Source organism: Mirounga angustirostris, unplaced genomic scaffold, assembly GCF_029215605.1.
Source record: "Mirounga angustirostris isolate CCGP_5_RB_7025 unplaced genomic scaffold, mMirAng1.0.hap1 SCAF_4, whole genome shotgun sequence".
Lineage (NCBI taxonomy): Eukaryota > Metazoa > Chordata > Mammalia > Carnivora > Phocidae > Mirounga > Mirounga angustirostris.
Window position 1 is genome coordinate 9,926,364 of NW_026991712.1, and position 17,565 is coordinate 9,943,928.

Below are 17,565 nucleotides of genomic sequence, written 5' to 3' on the forward strand. Positions count from 1 at the left end.
AAGTATTTCAAAGATGCACCTGCTTCTAGCCCAACAGGCAGCAGCTGCCTTTGCCAGCACGTCTGTGTTTGGGGACGCAGCCTCTTTGTCTTAGCAGTCACCCTGCCATCACCAGCTCCCCTGGGAGGTGACGAGGCACGGAGCAATGTTGCCTCCTGTGCCCATGGGATGGGAACTGCTCCCGGATACCAAGGTGGGACAGGCTGGGGTCAACACTCACCCTGTCTCTCTTCTGTTGTGGGCAGAAGCGGGCCAGGACCAGAAAGACACGGAAGCCACTGGGACCACATCCCCTCCAGGTAAGCACACTCGGCTTCTCTAGCCTGCGGATGATGGCTGTCCCTATACGTTTATGAGCTCAAGTGTGTTCTAAAACACGGAAGAATCATTGAGACTAATTTACTTTTATGCTGTCCCCACCCCCAAAGTAGACAAACGAAGTTAAAAGGTAGATTCATTAGTAGGAAGAAATGGAACCCTACCTGATAAAGAGACACATTTAGAAAAATAGAGAAAACTGTGTTTTGTTTTCTACTTAAATCCCCTGTACTTCCATGTTATACAGATAGCCACTTTTACTATCTGAAGGTGCTCCCTTCTGACATCTCCCACCTGCCCGAACATATCCATGAATATAATTAAAATGATTTTGAGATCACTTGGCGCCACGGCTTTGCAGTCTGAGCTGTATCACTTAAAAAATGAGATGATATTCCCTGACATTAAATATCTTTATTTTTTTTTTAAAGATTTTATTTATTTATTAGAGACAGAGAGAGAGAGGCAGAGGGAGAAGCAGGCTTCCCGCGGAGCAGGGAGCCGGATGCGGGACTCGATCCCAGGACCCTGAGATCATGACCTGAGCCGAAGGCAGACGCTTAACCATCTGAGCCACTCAGGCGCCCTAAATATCTTTCTATAACATGATTTTTAGTAGTGGCTATACCATAGTTTCTGGTGTGGAATACCATAATGCATTTAACCAATTATTTCTAACATTTGTTCTTATCAATAATAGATATACACCTTATACCCATCCACTTCTGATTAATTTGTCACAGTAAATTCCTAGAAAATGAATTACTGAGGGTGTAATCATTATGTGTATCCATACAATATGTATGTATCCATATGTTGCCAAATTGCCCTAGAGGAAATTCGAAACAACTTACCCTCATACTTGTATCCCATGGCTGATGCTGCCTACTATTATTTAAAAGCAAGTGGACAAAAACCTCTACCATGTTAATAGAAAAAACCCACAGTAGCTCATTTCTCCCCCTTCTCCTCTCTGATGAAAATGGAAAGTCGTGCTTTTTGTATCCGAGCTGGACTGGCCTCTCACTCTGGAAGCTTTGGACCAGGCCTGGACAGAATTCCCATATCTTAACCGAATTTAGGGAGATGGGTCACCAGTGTCAGCGCTAAGGGCATTGAGACTTGGGCCAACTTTGCCCTCAGGTGCACAGTGACCTTCTCAGGCTGGGGGTGCGAGGGCAAGAGGAATCTGTTCCCCAAATGGGGCGGCCATTCAGGAAGAGTGATGAATGCTGCATGCTCTCATCTAAGGGGATGAGGTGGGGGGTCTCACATTTGATTAGCACCAAGAATCCAGAGAGTTCTTGCTCAGAGGGTGAGGGCTTCTAGAAGGACACTCAGACTCAGCAGGGAGCACACACGGACTTCTGGGGCTCTTTCTGCTTGTCGAGTTTTCCGCCTGGAGTCTTCACCCCAGATCAGATGTGTCTTCACACTCACTGAGTGATTCTAATGGCTGGTCTTGACTCTTCCCTCCTTGCTAGGCATTTAGCTAGAAGGATTATTCAAACGCCAAAACAGGTATTATTAATACAGTTTTACAAATGGGGAAATCAAGACTGAGAGAGGCTAGTGATTTGCCCAACATCACATAGCTAGTATGTGGCTGAGCTAAAATGCATATTCAGATTTCCTTACCTCTAAAACTGGGTTCTACCCACTCCACTCCACTGACTGGGTGAGTTTACTCAAAAAGAAACGGAGCCAGGTGTTTGTTAAAGGTGGAAAGAAAGATTTTACTCAGGTTTCCGTAGCGGGGAAGAGAGACTCCAGGGTAACCATGTTCAACTCTGATCTGTATGGAGATGACTGGGCCTTTTAGAGGGAAAATGGGAGGGTGGACAATAAGCCGGAAGTCCGGCAGAATCAGGGGAGGGGAAAATTCCAAAAAGGGGATGGGGGCTGTTTTCTGAAAACTTAGGCAAGGCAGGTGTTGGGTCAGTGTGGGTCTCAAGCTGTAAGTTCTTTGGGCTGCCTTGAGCTTTCTTGGGCAGGAAGTCAAGAGGAAGCCGGAGGCTGGGTCATCCCAGGGAAACCAGGCTGGGGTTGGTGTAAGTCTCCTAGTGTGGGGGCAGGGCGTTGATGAAATAGTTTGTGCCACGAGTTTGCAGTTCTCATAGGTCAAGTTTGAGGCCTGGTTGAGAAGAGGGCCCAGAGGAGCCTGTCTAAAGTCTGGTCAAGGAAAGAGTCTGTCAGCTACCAGCAGTCTGGAGCATGGTGAAAATGAACCAGTTCATGGGTTTCTGTTGTGGGATTGGAGAGGGGGTGGGGCATGATGTTAGTTAGACCCAGAGGACTGAGGGTGCAACAGGGCCACTAAAGCCCTGCTCCCACCCCCCAGGGAATAGAGCACTGAGCAAAGACATGGAAGCCCGGATGTATGAAGCAAACCAATATGGCAGGTCTGGGGAGAGACTGCCAGTCAGGGGGCCCCTGAGATGCCCAGGCTTCTCCCAGCGCTCTGGCTTTGCAGACGGTGGGGCAGAGCCTACAAAGCTCCCTTTGTCTGGACCAGATTGGGTTGGAAGTGTCACTGCCTCCGGTCAAGAGAACAGGTGGGGCTGACGCAGAGCGAAGGGAGACCTGGACGGCCTGGCACTTAATTCAGACTATGATGAGAAGGTCTTCCAGGATTCCCAGGAGTTCGAGGCGGGTTGTGCTTGCCTACGTTACTGAGCACCAGGAGTTAGCTTCATTTCTCCACCGTTCTTATCTCTTCACTTGTGAACACCATGCATGGCAGGCTCATGGTAGTAAATATGACATAGTCTGGGACAGTCCTTGTCGCAAGATGTCACGCAGCTGGTCTAGCGTGGGGTCCTGTCCAATGTAACGTTATCACAGAGTATGTGTTTGTTATATTTATGTTCCATTTATTTATTTAATATTTTAGCACAATACATTTCATTTATTTATTTTTGTTTCAAATTTTTATTTAAATTCTACTCAGTTAGCTTGTGTAATATTGGTTTCAGGAGTAGAATTCAGTGACTCATCACTTACATATAACACCCAGTGCTCATCACAAATGCCCTCCTTAGTACCCATCCCCCAACTAGCTCACCCCCCCACCCACCTCCTTCCATCAATCCTCAGTTTTCTTCTCTATAGTTAAGAGTCTCCTATGGTTTTCTCCCCTCCCTTTTCTTTTTCTTTCTTTTCCTGTCTCCTGTGTTCATCTGTTTTGTTTCTTAAATTCCACATGAGTGAAATCATATGGTATTTGTCTTTCTCCGGCTGACTTATTTTACTTAGCATAATACCCTCTAGTTCCATCCACGTCATTGCAAATGGCAAGATTTCATTCTTTTTTGCGGCTGAGTAATATCCCATTGTATTTATACCACATCTTCTTTATCCATTCATCAGCTGATGGACATTTAGGCTCTTTCCATAGTTTGGCTATCGTTGATAATGCTGCTGTGAACATTGCGGTGCATATACCCCTTTGAATCTGTATTTTTGTATCCTTTGATAGTGCAATTGCTGGGTCATAGGGTAGTTCTATTTTTAACATTTTGAGGAACCTCCATACTATTTTCCAGAGTGGCTGCACCAGCTTGCATCCCTACCAACAGTGTAAGAGGGTTCCCCTTTCTCTGTATCCTTGCCAACTTCTCTTGTTCCTGCCTTGTTAATTTTAGCCATTCTGACGGGTGTGAGGTGATATTGTGGTTTTGATTTGTATTTCCCTCATGATGAGTGATGTTGAGCATCTTTTCATTCCCTCATGATGAGTGATGTTGAGCATCTTTTCATGTGTCTGTTGGCCATCTGGATGTCTTCTTTGGGAAAATGTCTATTCGTGTCTTCTGCCCATTTCTTAACTGGATTGTTTTTTGAGTGTTGAGTTTGGTAATTTCTTTATAGATTTTGGATATTAGCCCTTAATCAGATATGTCATTTGCAAATATCTTCTCCCATTCCATCGGCTACCGTTTAGTTTTGTTGATTGTTTCTTTCTCTGTATCACAGAGTATTTGGAAATTCTCATGTAACATCTGTGGATCTGCAAGCCCAGATTGAGGATGCTATCCTAACACTTTGTTCTTCTGAAATATCTGCATTTGGGGTTGATCGTGTGTCCATCTGCAAACCTCTTCCTGAACTGCTTGTTGAATATGAGCCATAATGTTGTGCATTTTCAGGATCTGCAGAGATTGTTGTCTCGACAAAAGGAGTAACCATGGTCCCCGCCGGTTTAAAATCTTTGGGCTTAGCTGTGTCATCCATCAAAAGTGGCCTGGAGGAGACAACTGGAAAAGGTGAGTGGGAGCAGGCAGAGAAGCCTCTGTCCTCTCTCAGACTTGAGATCCTCTGGATGGGTTGGTAACAAAGGCCCTTAGGCCATGGTGTCATACCGTGACCTCTTCATGTCGGTGGGATTAGAGGGGACCACCCCTTGCCAGGTGAGGTCATGGGACACAGAGGGGACCCGACTTGCCTGTGGCCACTCAGCTGCTGAGCTGGGGAAAGGGGCCCACTGGCCTAATGCTCCCATCCCTCTTACTGGTGCCCAAGGGAAGAGCTTGGCATGGTGCGCACCAGGTTGTTGCAAAGAAGGAAACACCTGGGCTTTCACTCCCTCCCCCTTCTCTCTCCTCTTCCCAGGGGCCCCACTAGTGGCCCTGCACCTGCAAGGAGCTATGGCCACAGAGGAGGGCTTTGTTAGTACCAGGCCAGCCCTCCACAGCATGCACTGCAGAGTGATGGAAAAAGCAGCATTTGAGAGGGAGGCTGGGCTGGGAGCTCTTCGCAAGGGCCCTGGCTTCTTGGTTCCCCCCGCCAACCCCGCCACTGAACCTGTGATCATGGGGTCTGCACAGTGGACTGTAGCCAGGCTTGGCCAAAGTTGCAGGCAGAGAAGGAGGGGACAAGGGTGGAGAGGAGGGTGCAGGAGGGCAGAGGCAGGGGCAGAGAAAGAAAAATCAAGGGCTCTGAAGGCAAACCCAGGCAGAGTGTGCTAACCTGCTGGAGTCAGGAGGCCTAGGAGGACAGACAGGATGCCTCCAGGACGCTGGGCGCTGCCCGGGCCTCAGCGGGACATGGTCACTCTACTCAGCAATCACATGTGGCCGAAGAGCACCTCTGGTCCTGACAAGCCCCCCACCCTTCAGGGGGATTTAACCAGGAGTCTGGGCGGAGCTGTAGAGGCCTGGCAAGGAAGACTGGCTCTCTGAAAGCCAACTCATGCCAGACGGGATGCTAGACAGGGGGACTAGCCTGTAGCAGCTTTCCCAGCAGAAGGGCAATGGGAGGTGGGAACACAGCATTTCCTTGGATGTTCAATACCCATCTGGATCACTGCCTGCTGGTGTGAACTCTGTCCCGATGTCCCTGCTCTCCTGACAGCCCTGTTTCTCATCAGCCTGTGACAGGTTCACCTTCCTGCATCTGGGAAGTAGGGACAATGCATGGGTGATGCCTCAGCTCGGAGAGATGCTCTTCTGCCTGACATCCCGATGCCCAGAAGAATTTGAATCTTACGGCTGTTACTGTGGGCAAGAAGGACGAGGCGAGCCAAGGGATGCCCTGGACGGGTAGGGACATGTGAGGGTGGCAGGCCGGTGGTGCTGACGCTGTCCCCCGTGGGAGGTGATAACTCTCCTCTCCAGTGGGCATGGCTTCAGGCTTCACAGAGAGCACTGCCTGACTCGGGACGGCCGCTCACCATCATGGGCAGCTGAGGCTCAGACTTGTCCACGGTCACTCAGCGGTGAAGGGGCAGAGCCACACAGATCCTGACCTGTCTATGTGGTCTTTGGTCCAGGTCTTTGCCCTGCAGGGGGCCACATGAAAGTTAGCTTCTTAATAACTTTCTTTAAAAAGATTTATTTACTTATTTTTAGAGAGAGATTGAGAGAGAGAGAGTGAGCAGTGGGGAGGGACAGAGGGCAAGGGAGAGAGAGTCTTAAGCAGACTCCGTGCTGAGCGCGGAACCCGACACAGGGCTCAATCCCACGACCCTGAGATCATGACCTGAGCCGAAACCCAGAGTTGGACACTTAACCAACTGAGCCACCCAGGTGCCCCAGCTTCTCAATAACTTTTAAGTATAGCTGCTCAATTTTATATCTGCCACTCTTGGAAAAATTTTCAGGGACCTCGTGCATTGGCGAATCCATTCATTCATTTATGTATGCGTTCAACCCTCCTTTCTTGAGCTTTTGCTCTATGCCAGGCACCATGCTGGGTGGTGGAGACACACAAATGGTTAAACCTGAAGGAAGCAGAGGGAAAGAAACTCCCGGCATCCCCAGAGGAGCTGCCTGGTGCAGGAGATGGGCACTTCAACCAAAAGACCACCAACATCATAAATGCAGCCGTCAAAACAGGGGGAACAGTGGAGGAGTCAACCTAGACATGAGCTGCAGGAATATTCCAAGAGTAGAGTTGATAAGATGTAAAGCCTGCCCACACGTGGGGACTGTCCCAGCCCATGGCCAATGGGCTCTGCGCTCAAAAGGTGTAGGACCCTTGGGATGGTGGGGTTGCTGAAGGAAAATCCACAGCTGGAGTAGATACTGGAGACAGGGAGAAGACAAGCCTCAGTGTCGTTAATATGCAGCCTGAAGTGATGGCAGGCACATGGGGCACGTCACCTGCAGGTGTCTGGCTGGCTGTGTCACTCCCCCAGCCACCCACCTCCCTCCCCTTTCTCCCCTCACTGCTCACGGCCATCTGGCCCTACCATCCGACCAAGCTCTGCAGGGCATCCGGTGGGGAGGAAGGTAGGGGCTCTGCTCCCAGGCCACCTTCAAAACTTACCTCCCACCGGGTGACACGGAAGATGTGTCTACTCTAGCAGAGTGTAGACCACACTGTGGAATCGTAAGCATGTCTACATGAGCAAGTTCAACAATGTGGGCTCCACTCTCCGAGACAGAGTACTCAGTGAGACAAAGCAAGCGGTAAGAGTCTAGGCAGAAGTCACTGTGTCCTGTTGAACCCCATGGAAAGAAACCGGGGTCGCTCCTGACCACTGGCCATATTTCACAAAAACATGAGATTTGATCGGGCAGGCAAGTAAGTTACAATATGGCTTCCCTGACCTCCACTGGGAAGAAATTAAAACAAAGCCATCGCCTTGACCAAGGAAGAGTTACTCAAGTTGATCTCACCTTCTGCAAGGGTGTCTTTTCAAAACTATGTATACTTTACATTCTGGGCAATTTGAGTGACTTCTAATGGTATTTTGATCACAGGTGATTTCAGATTTATTCACTGACTTTAGATTTTAACTATGATATTAGCTTTCCACCACCACCTGCCCCAGGCAGGTGCACGCACCAAGAGTGTGTGGCTCAGCCGTGAAGACAACTGAGTGGGACTGCCATTTGTAACCGACACAGACCTCCAGCCTTTGGCCACTGTGCCAGGCACAGTGGTGGTGCTCCCCCCATTGCTGGCAACATGGGAAGCTGATACTTGGCTCAGCACAGGCTCTACAGAAAGGCATCCAGCCATGACGGAGCCCTGCTCTGGCTGTGGCCTCTGATGCCATGTAAGAACTATTTGAGGATGGGCTGAGTGAGTGGTGATGGGAAGATTTTGGGAGAGTGGGAGCTCCTCTGGGCTGGAGCTGTCACAAGATTCCTCTGGATGTCCATGTGGCTGGGGGACCTGCAGACTGTGAGGCTTTATCAGGCCCTACTGATACTGATACCAATTCATTCCCATATGGTTATTGAGGTCTTGCTCCATGCTGGACGCTTTGCCAGATGTTGTTCTTTATTTATGCTCAAGATCATTACTCTGCCCTCTTTCAAGGCTGGGGTCCAAAGGGGTGCCCTATGGATGTGAGATTAACTGTTCTATTAGGTAAAATGTTGGAGGGAGTGGGGTCACTGCTAGTCCTGATGGTACCTTTATGTAAACGAAAAATGGCACCCCTTCCTCAAGACTAGTTCCATCTGTTGGCAAATTACTGGCATAAATATACAAATCGTTATCTTTGCAGTCAACAAAGTGATTATAAGAATACAAAAAAAAGATTTTTTGTAAATAATAATATACATACAGTGTGGCTGACAGTTTTAGATGTGGCATCTTTGTGCAGTGCACAACCTAAACAACCATACATGGTGGTCCTATGTGCACTGGAAAGGAGGGCTTGGCTTCTCTGTAGGGATTGTGGGAGAAGCAGTCCTTGTAGGAATTCCTGACTCAGCTGGGTTCTCCTTGGTCTTAGGTGCTGTTTTTCCCACCACTGCTGCCTGGAGCAGGTGAGGAAACTGGGCTGCCTGCTTGAGAGGCTTCCTCGGTCACCAGTGGAGTGTGTGGACGGTACAGCCAAGTGTAAGTGCTGTGGGCCTGTTCAGTGAGCTATGCCTTCACTCAGGTCAGGCCTCCCGATGCTTTCCCAACCATGTTTTCATCTATAATGTGATTTAATACTTTTCTTAACCGTGGGGCACACTTACTCCCTGATCCTGCTGAGGGCACGGAAGTTCAAGAGGCTAAGTCAGCTGCCGAAAGTCAGAGCTGGGTAGGAGCAGACCAGGAACAACAGAGCCCATGCTTATGGAGTGCCTGCCACGTGCCGGCCAAAGCTCTCAAGATGGACTAACAGGGTTAATCCTTCCAACCATCCTGTGCGGAGGCCCCCGAGTCCTCCCTTGACGGAGGAGGCGGCCGAGGCCGAGGTCACACTGTAGAAAGAAGTTGGTGGTGGGAGCAGGAGTGGGGCCTGGACTCTGCCCTCGCTCAGCAGCGGCAGGGACCTCCCTGCCTCCTTGCGTGCAGGACCACGTGCACCTGTCACGTGCAGGAGCCCCGTGCCACTCCCGCACTCACTCACTCACTCATCTATCCCACACGCCTTTCCTGGGAACTAGGAAGGCACTGAACAGGCACGATCCCTGCCCCAAGTCCCCCACAGCCTGGAGGACAGACAGTCGGGCAGGTGACTGACTGCTCTCATCCCAGGTGGAAGGTGCTCACCGGAGTGCAGAGGCTCCGGGAGTTGCGGAGGGGGTCTGAGCCCCCAGAGCAGGACGCGGAGGTGGGAGAACTGAGCAGAGTCAGAATGATGGTGAGGAGGGATCTTAGAAGAGGTTGTCAGGTTCTCAGATGGCCACGCTGGGTGTGGATGTTCCAAGAGAAGTGAAAAGAGGAAAATCGTGGCATTTGGGGAACTCCTGGCAGTGTAAGAACAGAAAGTGGGGGTGAGGGACGGCTGCGGTGCCAGGTGAGGCAGGGAGTATAAGTATGCCCCAAATGGATATACTTATATGAACATATTGATCTGAAATTCACATTTAACCAGGCATCCCATATTTTATCCGGCAATGTTAAAATAGACTGCTCCAGAACTACTTCCATCTGACAAAGGGGGAAGGCCTGGCCCAGAGAAGTAAGGAAGTAAGATATTTAGCAGTTCTGTCCAAAAAATATTTTCCGAGTGCCAACTCAGGAAATAGGGGTCAAGGACTGACTTAGGTGCTTGAACACATGGGCTCTGCCAGCAAGGTTCTCCATCCAGCGAGAGGGAAAGGTAAACACAGACACAGTTGATTCATGCACAATGTCATTAACACACAACCTGCTGGGATAGAAGGAGCCACAGGTGGGATCTGATGGGAGCCCACGGGGAGCTATTCCCTCTACCCTGGGGGCTCAGGGAAGCTTTTCTGGAGGAGGGGCTGCCAAGGGGAGTCTTGACAAACAGGTATGAGTTCACCAGGAGAAAGTGAGAATATTCCCAGCAGGGAGATCGCGGATGCTGGACGTCACGAGGCTCCAAGATGGTGGGTGGGGGGACAGGGCTGAAGCGGCAGGCAGGCTGGCCACATGCCACCCTACGTCACACGTCTGCCACTCTGTTCTTGCCCTCTAAGGTGTGGGGCAGAGCCTGTGTGCGAAGCTGCTTTGTGCCTGTGACCAGACGGTGGCCGAGTGCGTGGCCTCTGCCTTCTTTAACCAAAGCCTCAAGTCATCGGGCGCACATGAGTGCCAGGGCCACCAGCTGTCCTGCGAGGACAGCATGCCCGGGGGCCCTGTGGCTTCCTCCCCTGGCTCCAGCTCTGAGGAGGACAGCGAGGAGGCCATGTCCCACACAGAGGGCCGCAGAAGAACCAGAAGATTTCTGGGGAAGTCACTGGGTCCTGTGGGGACTAGGCGACAACATGGCCCCAGAGAGACCCCTGGAGAAAGCAACAAGCGCCCCCCACAATAGGTTCCTCCCATTACTGTCCTCTCTTTGTGCCTCCATCTCTGTCCTCCCGTCCTCAAAGCTGGCGAGCCCCTTGCATTGTGATGCTTGTCAGCTCGCATGGGAATGTGTTCTATACTTCCTTCAGTGCACCCTGGGAGCTCAATAAAAACTCCAATCAGTGTTTGTTTTGGTCTTGTTTTGAAGAAATGCTGTAGATACTAGTGCATGAGTAAATGCCAAACGTAAGATGACAGAGCCATGGAGTCAAAAATTATCTCCACTCCCTCATCACTGAAAGCTACTTTACCTTCTATTAGAAAAAAAAGGGGGTTATATATTTAATCAATCTTAGGGGATCACCTGTGGGACACCAATAACCCGAGGATATGTGCCAAGGACTAAAACGACAGCTTTTCTGGTATGTGCCCCTAAAAACACACCTGCCATTCAAGTTATTCTGAGTGTCCATGTGCCACGGCCACCACCACCACGAAGAAGGTCCCAAAACTTCCAGCCACTGGAATAAACCGTATTAAAAAAAAAAAAAAAAAGTCGAGGACCCAACTTTTTTTTTTTAATACGGTTTATTCCAGTGGCTGGAAGTTTTGGGGGTTTAAACGCCCATGCTGACAGAGGCAGATTAATATCATGGTAATTGTAAAAACTTGAAATTATATCCATCCTTCTATCACTCACCAACCCTTTAGAGATTCTCCCGTGTTACCAGGCAGAAGGTAGTGTGTTACGAGAACCTCCCTCCATATTCGACAGGAACACGAAGTCCTTGGTTCACATCACATCCTTGGTTCTCAATCCCCATAAATCACGTGTCTGGTAGTGAGATGGTAAGAGTCCCTGCCTGCTCCTCAGACAGGAAAGCAGAACCGCTAGAGTTCAGTGTTGCTGACCTTCTCATGGTAGGAAAATATTCTGAAGTTGGCAAAAGTTAAGAAATTAAAAGGTCGTGGTGCCAAGCCAATAGCAGACATCCTTCCTTCCTTGCCTTCCAAGGGATTCATGTGATGAGCACTTTTTTTTTTTAAAGACTTTTTATTTGAGAGAGACAGCGAGAGAGAGCGAGCAGGTGGGGAGGCAGAGGGAGAAGCAGACTCCCCGCTGAGCAGGGAACCCGATGCGGGACTCGATCCCAAGACCCTGGGATCATGACCTCAGCCGAAGGCAGATGCTTAACCAATTGAGCCACCCAGGCGTCCCGTGATGAGCACCTTTTGGTGAATCCAACACATTGGTACCTTTTTCACCTGGTGACCTTAACTAACCACCAAAGCTGGGTTCTCCCAGAAGTGACCCCTCTGACAAGAACTCGAGAGCAAGTTTAGTTGGCAAGTGAGGGAAAGCCTGCGTGGAGGCCGAAGAAATAGGGCAGGAAAGGTAGCCAGTGAAGGATGCGTTACCAAGCCAGTTACAACTAGAATACCCTACACACCGCGAGAGGAGAGAGGTGGGGACATCAGCTTCTGTCACATCAGCCTTTACTCCCGGGGAGGGTGACATCTCCTTCTGGCCTGCTGCACACGGGAACAAAGCAGGCTCCATGGCAGAGAAAGCCTTCAGGTGCTTCAGTCAGCCAGCGGGCATCCAGTGGCAGAGCGGGCACTGGCTGCAACTAGCACATGGCTGGCTGGCTCCTCCCTCCTTCAGCCCGAAGCGAGGTCCCAACGGTCCACTCCCACCGGCAGTCCCAGTCGTGAGTTCAAGCCCCGAGCCGAGATCAAGACTTGGACGCTTAATGGACTGAGCCACCCGGGCGCCTGAAACACATTATCTTTATACAGAACAGTAAGGCCTGCCCTTGGCTCCAAAGGGTGGGCATCCCTACCTTCCTAGAGCCTGTTTGCTAGAATACATTGAGAAGATAGTCCAGAATAAAGGCTGTTGGTGTCTGCATGCTCACATGACATGCACAGACCCATGAATGCCCTCATCTTCCTGCTGCCAAAGCTACAAAATTACCTGCAGTCTCTCTCTTCCGTCTTGTTACAATGAAGTTAAGCGTTCCTTATTCAGATCAAAGGTCAATCCCTCCAACTAGGCTCTGTGTATAATGAATGCTCTATTGCCTTCTCGGGTTGGATTCCTTTAAGTATTTCCTTTTTCTTTTTTAGAGACAGAAAGCGCACGCGGGTTACGGGGGAGCAGCGGGGACAGAGGGAAAGGGAGAATCTTAAGCAGGCTCTACGCCCAGATGCAGAGCTTGATCTCATGACCTGAGCTGAAATCAAGAGTCGACACTTAAATGACGGAGCCACCCAGGCATCCCAATATTTCCTTCTTTAACCAATTTATTATCTTCTTCTGTATCAATCTTATCAGCATGGAAACATGTCCTAAAATCTCCCATCTTTAAAAATCCCTCGACTCATTAAGCAAGATGGGGGACGTGTGGAAATTGTCAATCTGATGCTCCTAGCTTTAGTCTCGTCCTTAAATGCCAAACTAGATGGTGCTCTGCTGGACACTGTTGACCTGACTCAACATCATCCAACACCTACCTCTTACTCCACACACTGCTGCGTGAACCAGCTGCACATGGGCTTCGACCTGCCTCGTTCAGAGAGGTGGGATCTGACAACGTCTGCCTTCGAACTTCCCTTCTTCATGCGTTCTGACACAGGACTTCTCTGAGGAGGAAGCATGGGGCACCCTGGGAAACTACTAGGCTCTCAAGCACACACAATCCTGAAATGGGGGGAGGGTTGCTGCCAACAGGCCACCCACGTCCAGCAGGACAGACTTCCAGTCACCTACAGTGATGGACAATTCCTACATAAATCCTCTTAATGAGCCTTTTCTCCTTGCAATTCAGTTTCAGGCCCTGGCCGGGTCTGCTGGGATCGCAGCCCAGAACAACCCCTGCGTGCCGGCCTCTGTCTTAGCACAAGTTCTCTTAAAGCAGAGCCTGCGGCTCAAAGCGCAGGTAACTGGCAAATTTTATAGCAGGAGTAGGAGGCGGCGCCTGAAGTTCTACCTTGGCTCTACTTTTTCACTCATGTGAACTTGGTGCTTGAAATCAGTATCTATCAGAACAGCTGACAGGGTCCGACCAGTTAAGGCTGGAAAGAAAGCATGTGACACAGCACGTAACACGGACGCTCCTTCTACACCGCAGCTTCCTGGAGGTGGAATAAGCAAACCAGGGTGGCACAGGGAACCAGAGCCACTATTCTTTTTCTTAGATCCTTTGTGTAAGTTATACAAGGAGAGAGGGTTGAGATGCAAACATTAAAACTGAAGCAGAGAAGGCAACTGCACTTTCCCAGTTCACACTACGTGCTCTGCCTTCACCGCATCTCGCCGTGACCAGCAGTTATGGTTCTGATTCTCCTTCCATGGAAGTGAGGATGCATCCACGCGGCAACCTGATTTTTACCCAAGCTCTTCATTTTTAACTAAAGCAAAATATTAAATAAACTTAATATAGTAAATGTAATAATTATAAATATCCACGTATCCAGAAGTAATTTGATTTTGTTTTATTGCTTATATATGAATTGCGAAGTGAATTTTTACATTTTAAAAAAACTCACCTTGTTACATTTATTACATATATTGGCATGAATAAGACAAATGAGTTCCATGTTCAGATAGGAGGAAGAGAAATGTTAATTGCTGGTGAAGTGTGGTATTATTCTAAAAGATAATGAGTTCAGAAGCATTAAGGGGTGTTTGTGTTGTGTGCACGGGCATGTGTGTGTGTATTCAGGTGAATTCCAATGACAGTCGAACTCTTTATAAGCACAAAGTCAACACAAATATAAGGAATGTTTATATGTTAGCTATTCAGTATAAAGGAAAAAAACAAAGCAAGTGTATGCAGCAAAAAGAGAATGACTAACAGTTTATTAAGAGTTTTAAATATCTACAAAAATATAGCCATATGGTGAACTTCAACAAATCCTAAACTTTCTGTCTCCAAACTGGCTAGAATACGGAACACACACCCATTACCTGGCAGGATGTCCTGCAATCTCCTGGAAAGGACAAACCAAAGAAAAGACCCACTTTTTGGGAATCATTATTAACAAGACCAGTTGAGTCATCTAGGACATATAGAAGTCTACTGTGATTTAAAAACAACAACAAGAAAAAAACCCTGCAAACCCCACATCAACAGTTTACAAACAGACCAAAAGAAAGGTGTGATCAACATTAATTCAAATGGTTTTCCTTTACATGCAATACATGCATTTCTTGTACCACAGAGAAACATGAAATTCTGTAAAGTTTGTTTGCATGAGTCCAACTGAATATAGATCTCCTTTACTTATACTATTCAATTATATATATTTTTCATACAAAAGCACACAGTGTTAATCTATAAAACGACATCCAAGTGGATGATGATTGTTTTTTTGCATGTCCCCCTGCTGAGATTTTGTTAAATGCACAAAAATTAATACACTTCTTTAAAAATACAGAAGAAGAAAAAAAGGGAAATAAAAAACAGAAAACTTGGCCTATTATATGACGACACATTTTACCCACTCAAGAGGCAAAGTTACAGTGACAGCTACAAGAAGGCCGTTCAACGCCTGCACTATCATTCTGAAACAAGGTCTTGCTTACCTACATTTAACACACTGCCCAGGAGGGCTGAGTATCATTTTATGGGTTTAAATGACTAGGCTATTTTGAAAGATGTTTCAAGATGCTGTACTTCATTTATTAAAAAAATCTGGGGTATGCTTGTTCTTTTGTTACTTCCTGACCTTTCTGTTTCTTGTACAGGTGCCTAATAATCATAATAATCATAAACTCAAACCTGCCATTCTCACTGTAGGTTCTCAAACAAAAACAAAAGATAAAAACTGAATTAGTGTTATTGCTAAGAATTTGTTTCTAGTGCAGTTTTGATTGTTGCTGTGGTCATAAAATAAAATGCAATGAAAATCTTTAAAAAAAAAACTGAATTAGTTTTTGAGCTACAATTTTTGATATGTACATTGTTCTTTGTAAAAAGAAACTGAATCGGAAAAGGCAATACAATTATAAAGAGGTTATTCTATAAAAATGTCCTATGAGAATTTTATAAGACTTGCAAAGAAAGTCATTCATTTTTGCTGTGTGATGGAATTCACTAAAATGTACATAATTTTGAGAAAACACTACAGGTCTCTGAGCACGTGTGTAGAGTACACATGTAACTTTGGGAACTTAAATCAACAGAAGCTCACAATGACGATCCGTAGCACGCTCGATTGCTAAAGCCATAGGCACTCTTTTCAAATGTAATACACCAAATCCTCAACAAATGTATACAACTGAACAGTTCAAATCTTACAAATTAAAAGTCCATTTGGAGAATTTTCTGACTACGAAGATTTTAAACAATGCATAATATAAAAATGTAAGTAATGTGCTTTTGATAGAACTCAAAATGTACACACTCTTCACAGGTGAACTAGTAGCTGTTTTAAAAGTCTTTTTTTCCTACACTAAATATAGATCTGATTTCATTAATGGAGCCACAGCAAAATACTACTATAATTTCAAAGTATAGTCTGTAAACGAATACATCTTATGATGTAAAAAAATATTGCACAGTTTGGTATGCCAAGAGTAAGCGCTAAGCTTCTCTCAAGTAGAATGGTCAAACTCTTGGCAGAAAACACAGTATTACAAGAACTAGACACTTTTAAGTATGGCGATTTTAGGGTTGGTCATATTGTGGGACTATTACTCAACAGATGTCTTATTACCATAAACAAGTTGAGGAATGCCTATCACATGTTGTTATAGATCACAACATCTAAAACGTGGGGACAACAAGCCACAGAACAGTTTTGCAGCCCCAAGATTAGCAATATATTTGTATGTATTTGCTTTTGCAGATAAACAAACACAAAAGCAATTCTATTTCTAAGCAGTTGTGCAGATGTTTAAGAAATACAGTAGACACTTCATACATCTTCAACCCTCTGGAGGCATATGTTTTAAAATTACATGTTTGTGAAAAGTTTAAAATATACTGCTTAACTGTGGAATGGGAGATCGATACATGTCCAACTTCAAAAGCCAACAGGAACGGCAAAAGAAATCCATCTTCTAAAGTATTCTAAATCATGGATGGCTCCACCATTTCTAATGTGGTGTGTGCCAAGCGTTTGGTTGAAGAGAAGTCTCACTGTTATTCTCAAGCATTATGTTAATACACATTAAGTAAACCCTGAAAACTCAGCGTGGCCTTCATTTTTCGGCTTTAGATCCTACGCTGAGGTCTTCATGAGCCACTCAGTACACACATAGATCTGGAAACTTCATCTCGTAGACTGGGATGGACTGGTACTGGGCATGCCCAGAAGTAATGGTCAGTGTTCCTGATGGACTGGGAGGAGGGCTGTAAGAGAGAACAAGCACGGTCAACAGGTTCACTGGAAAGCTGTTCATTTCACAGAACACTCTCCTAACTGCATGCAAACAGCTGAGTGAGACACCCAGCGTCGCTGCTGGCTAGCTACAAGGCTATGTGGGGCAAAAGATCACAGTGCTACCAAGCTGTTCTTAAGTCTGAACCAGACATTTTCTTTTGAGTATGTGTGTGTGTAATTTTTTATAATAGGATTACACTATACCATTCTGGTAAGCTTGCTCTGCTTCACTAGCAGAAAAATCTTTCATACGTACACATATTGTCCTTTTTGCTGACCGCATGGTATTTCATTATGTGGATACACTGTAAGGGTATCTGATCTAATCCAGTGGATAAATGCAGGTTCATTTCCATTTTCCAGTATTATAAATAATATTCAGAGGTCTACTCTTATACACACATCATTTTATCCTGATTGTCTCTAGGTTTACAGTCTTACAAACACAATTTCTTAATCAAAGCATACTCAAATTTGACTTTGATATATATTGCCAGAATACTAGGAATTTATACATTCAACACTGGAGTATATTTGTTCTCTTTTTCTTCTTTTTTTTTTTTAAGTCTTTGCCAATCTGGCAGGCAAAAGGGGTTTCATTCCTATTTTTATTTTTAATTTTTGGGTTACTACTAGTGCTACCTATCACAAAGATATCCACAAAAGATTAAGTATCCATTTTGTTTCTTTTAAAACAAATTG

At 46.6% G+C, this 17,565-nt stretch overlaps 2 protein-coding genes across 5 annotated transcripts in view; one reads left to right on the forward strand and one right to left on the reverse strand.

Moving 5' to 3' along the window:
* Nucleotides 1-10,495, forward strand: part of OC90 (otoconin 90) — a 29,335-nt gene extending 18,840 nt beyond the window's left edge. The window contains exons 9-13 of the mRNA XM_045895576.1: nucleotides 246-299; nucleotides 4,467-4,583; nucleotides 5,687-5,858; nucleotides 8,510-8,616; nucleotides 10,158-10,495. Coding sequence (XP_045751532.1) covers nucleotides 246-299; nucleotides 4,467-4,583; nucleotides 5,687-5,858; nucleotides 8,510-8,616; nucleotides 10,158-10,495 — 788 coding nt within the window. The remainder of the gene's footprint in view (nucleotides 1-245; nucleotides 300-4,466; nucleotides 4,584-5,686; nucleotides 5,859-8,509; nucleotides 8,617-10,157) is intronic.
* A 3,823-nt stretch (nucleotides 10,496-14,318) lies between these two features.
* Nucleotides 14,319-17,565, reverse strand: part of EFR3A (EFR3 homolog A) — a 115,011-nt gene continuing 111,764 nt past the window's right edge. For all 4 annotated transcript variants that reach the window (XM_045895866.3, XM_045895864.3, XM_064587863.1 and 1 more), the window contains one exon: nucleotides 14,319-16,832. In XM_045895866.3, coding sequence (XP_045751822.1) covers nucleotides 16,727-16,832 — 106 coding nt within the window. In that variant the 3' untranslated portion in view covers nucleotides 14,319-16,726. The remainder of the gene's footprint in view (nucleotides 16,833-17,565) is intronic.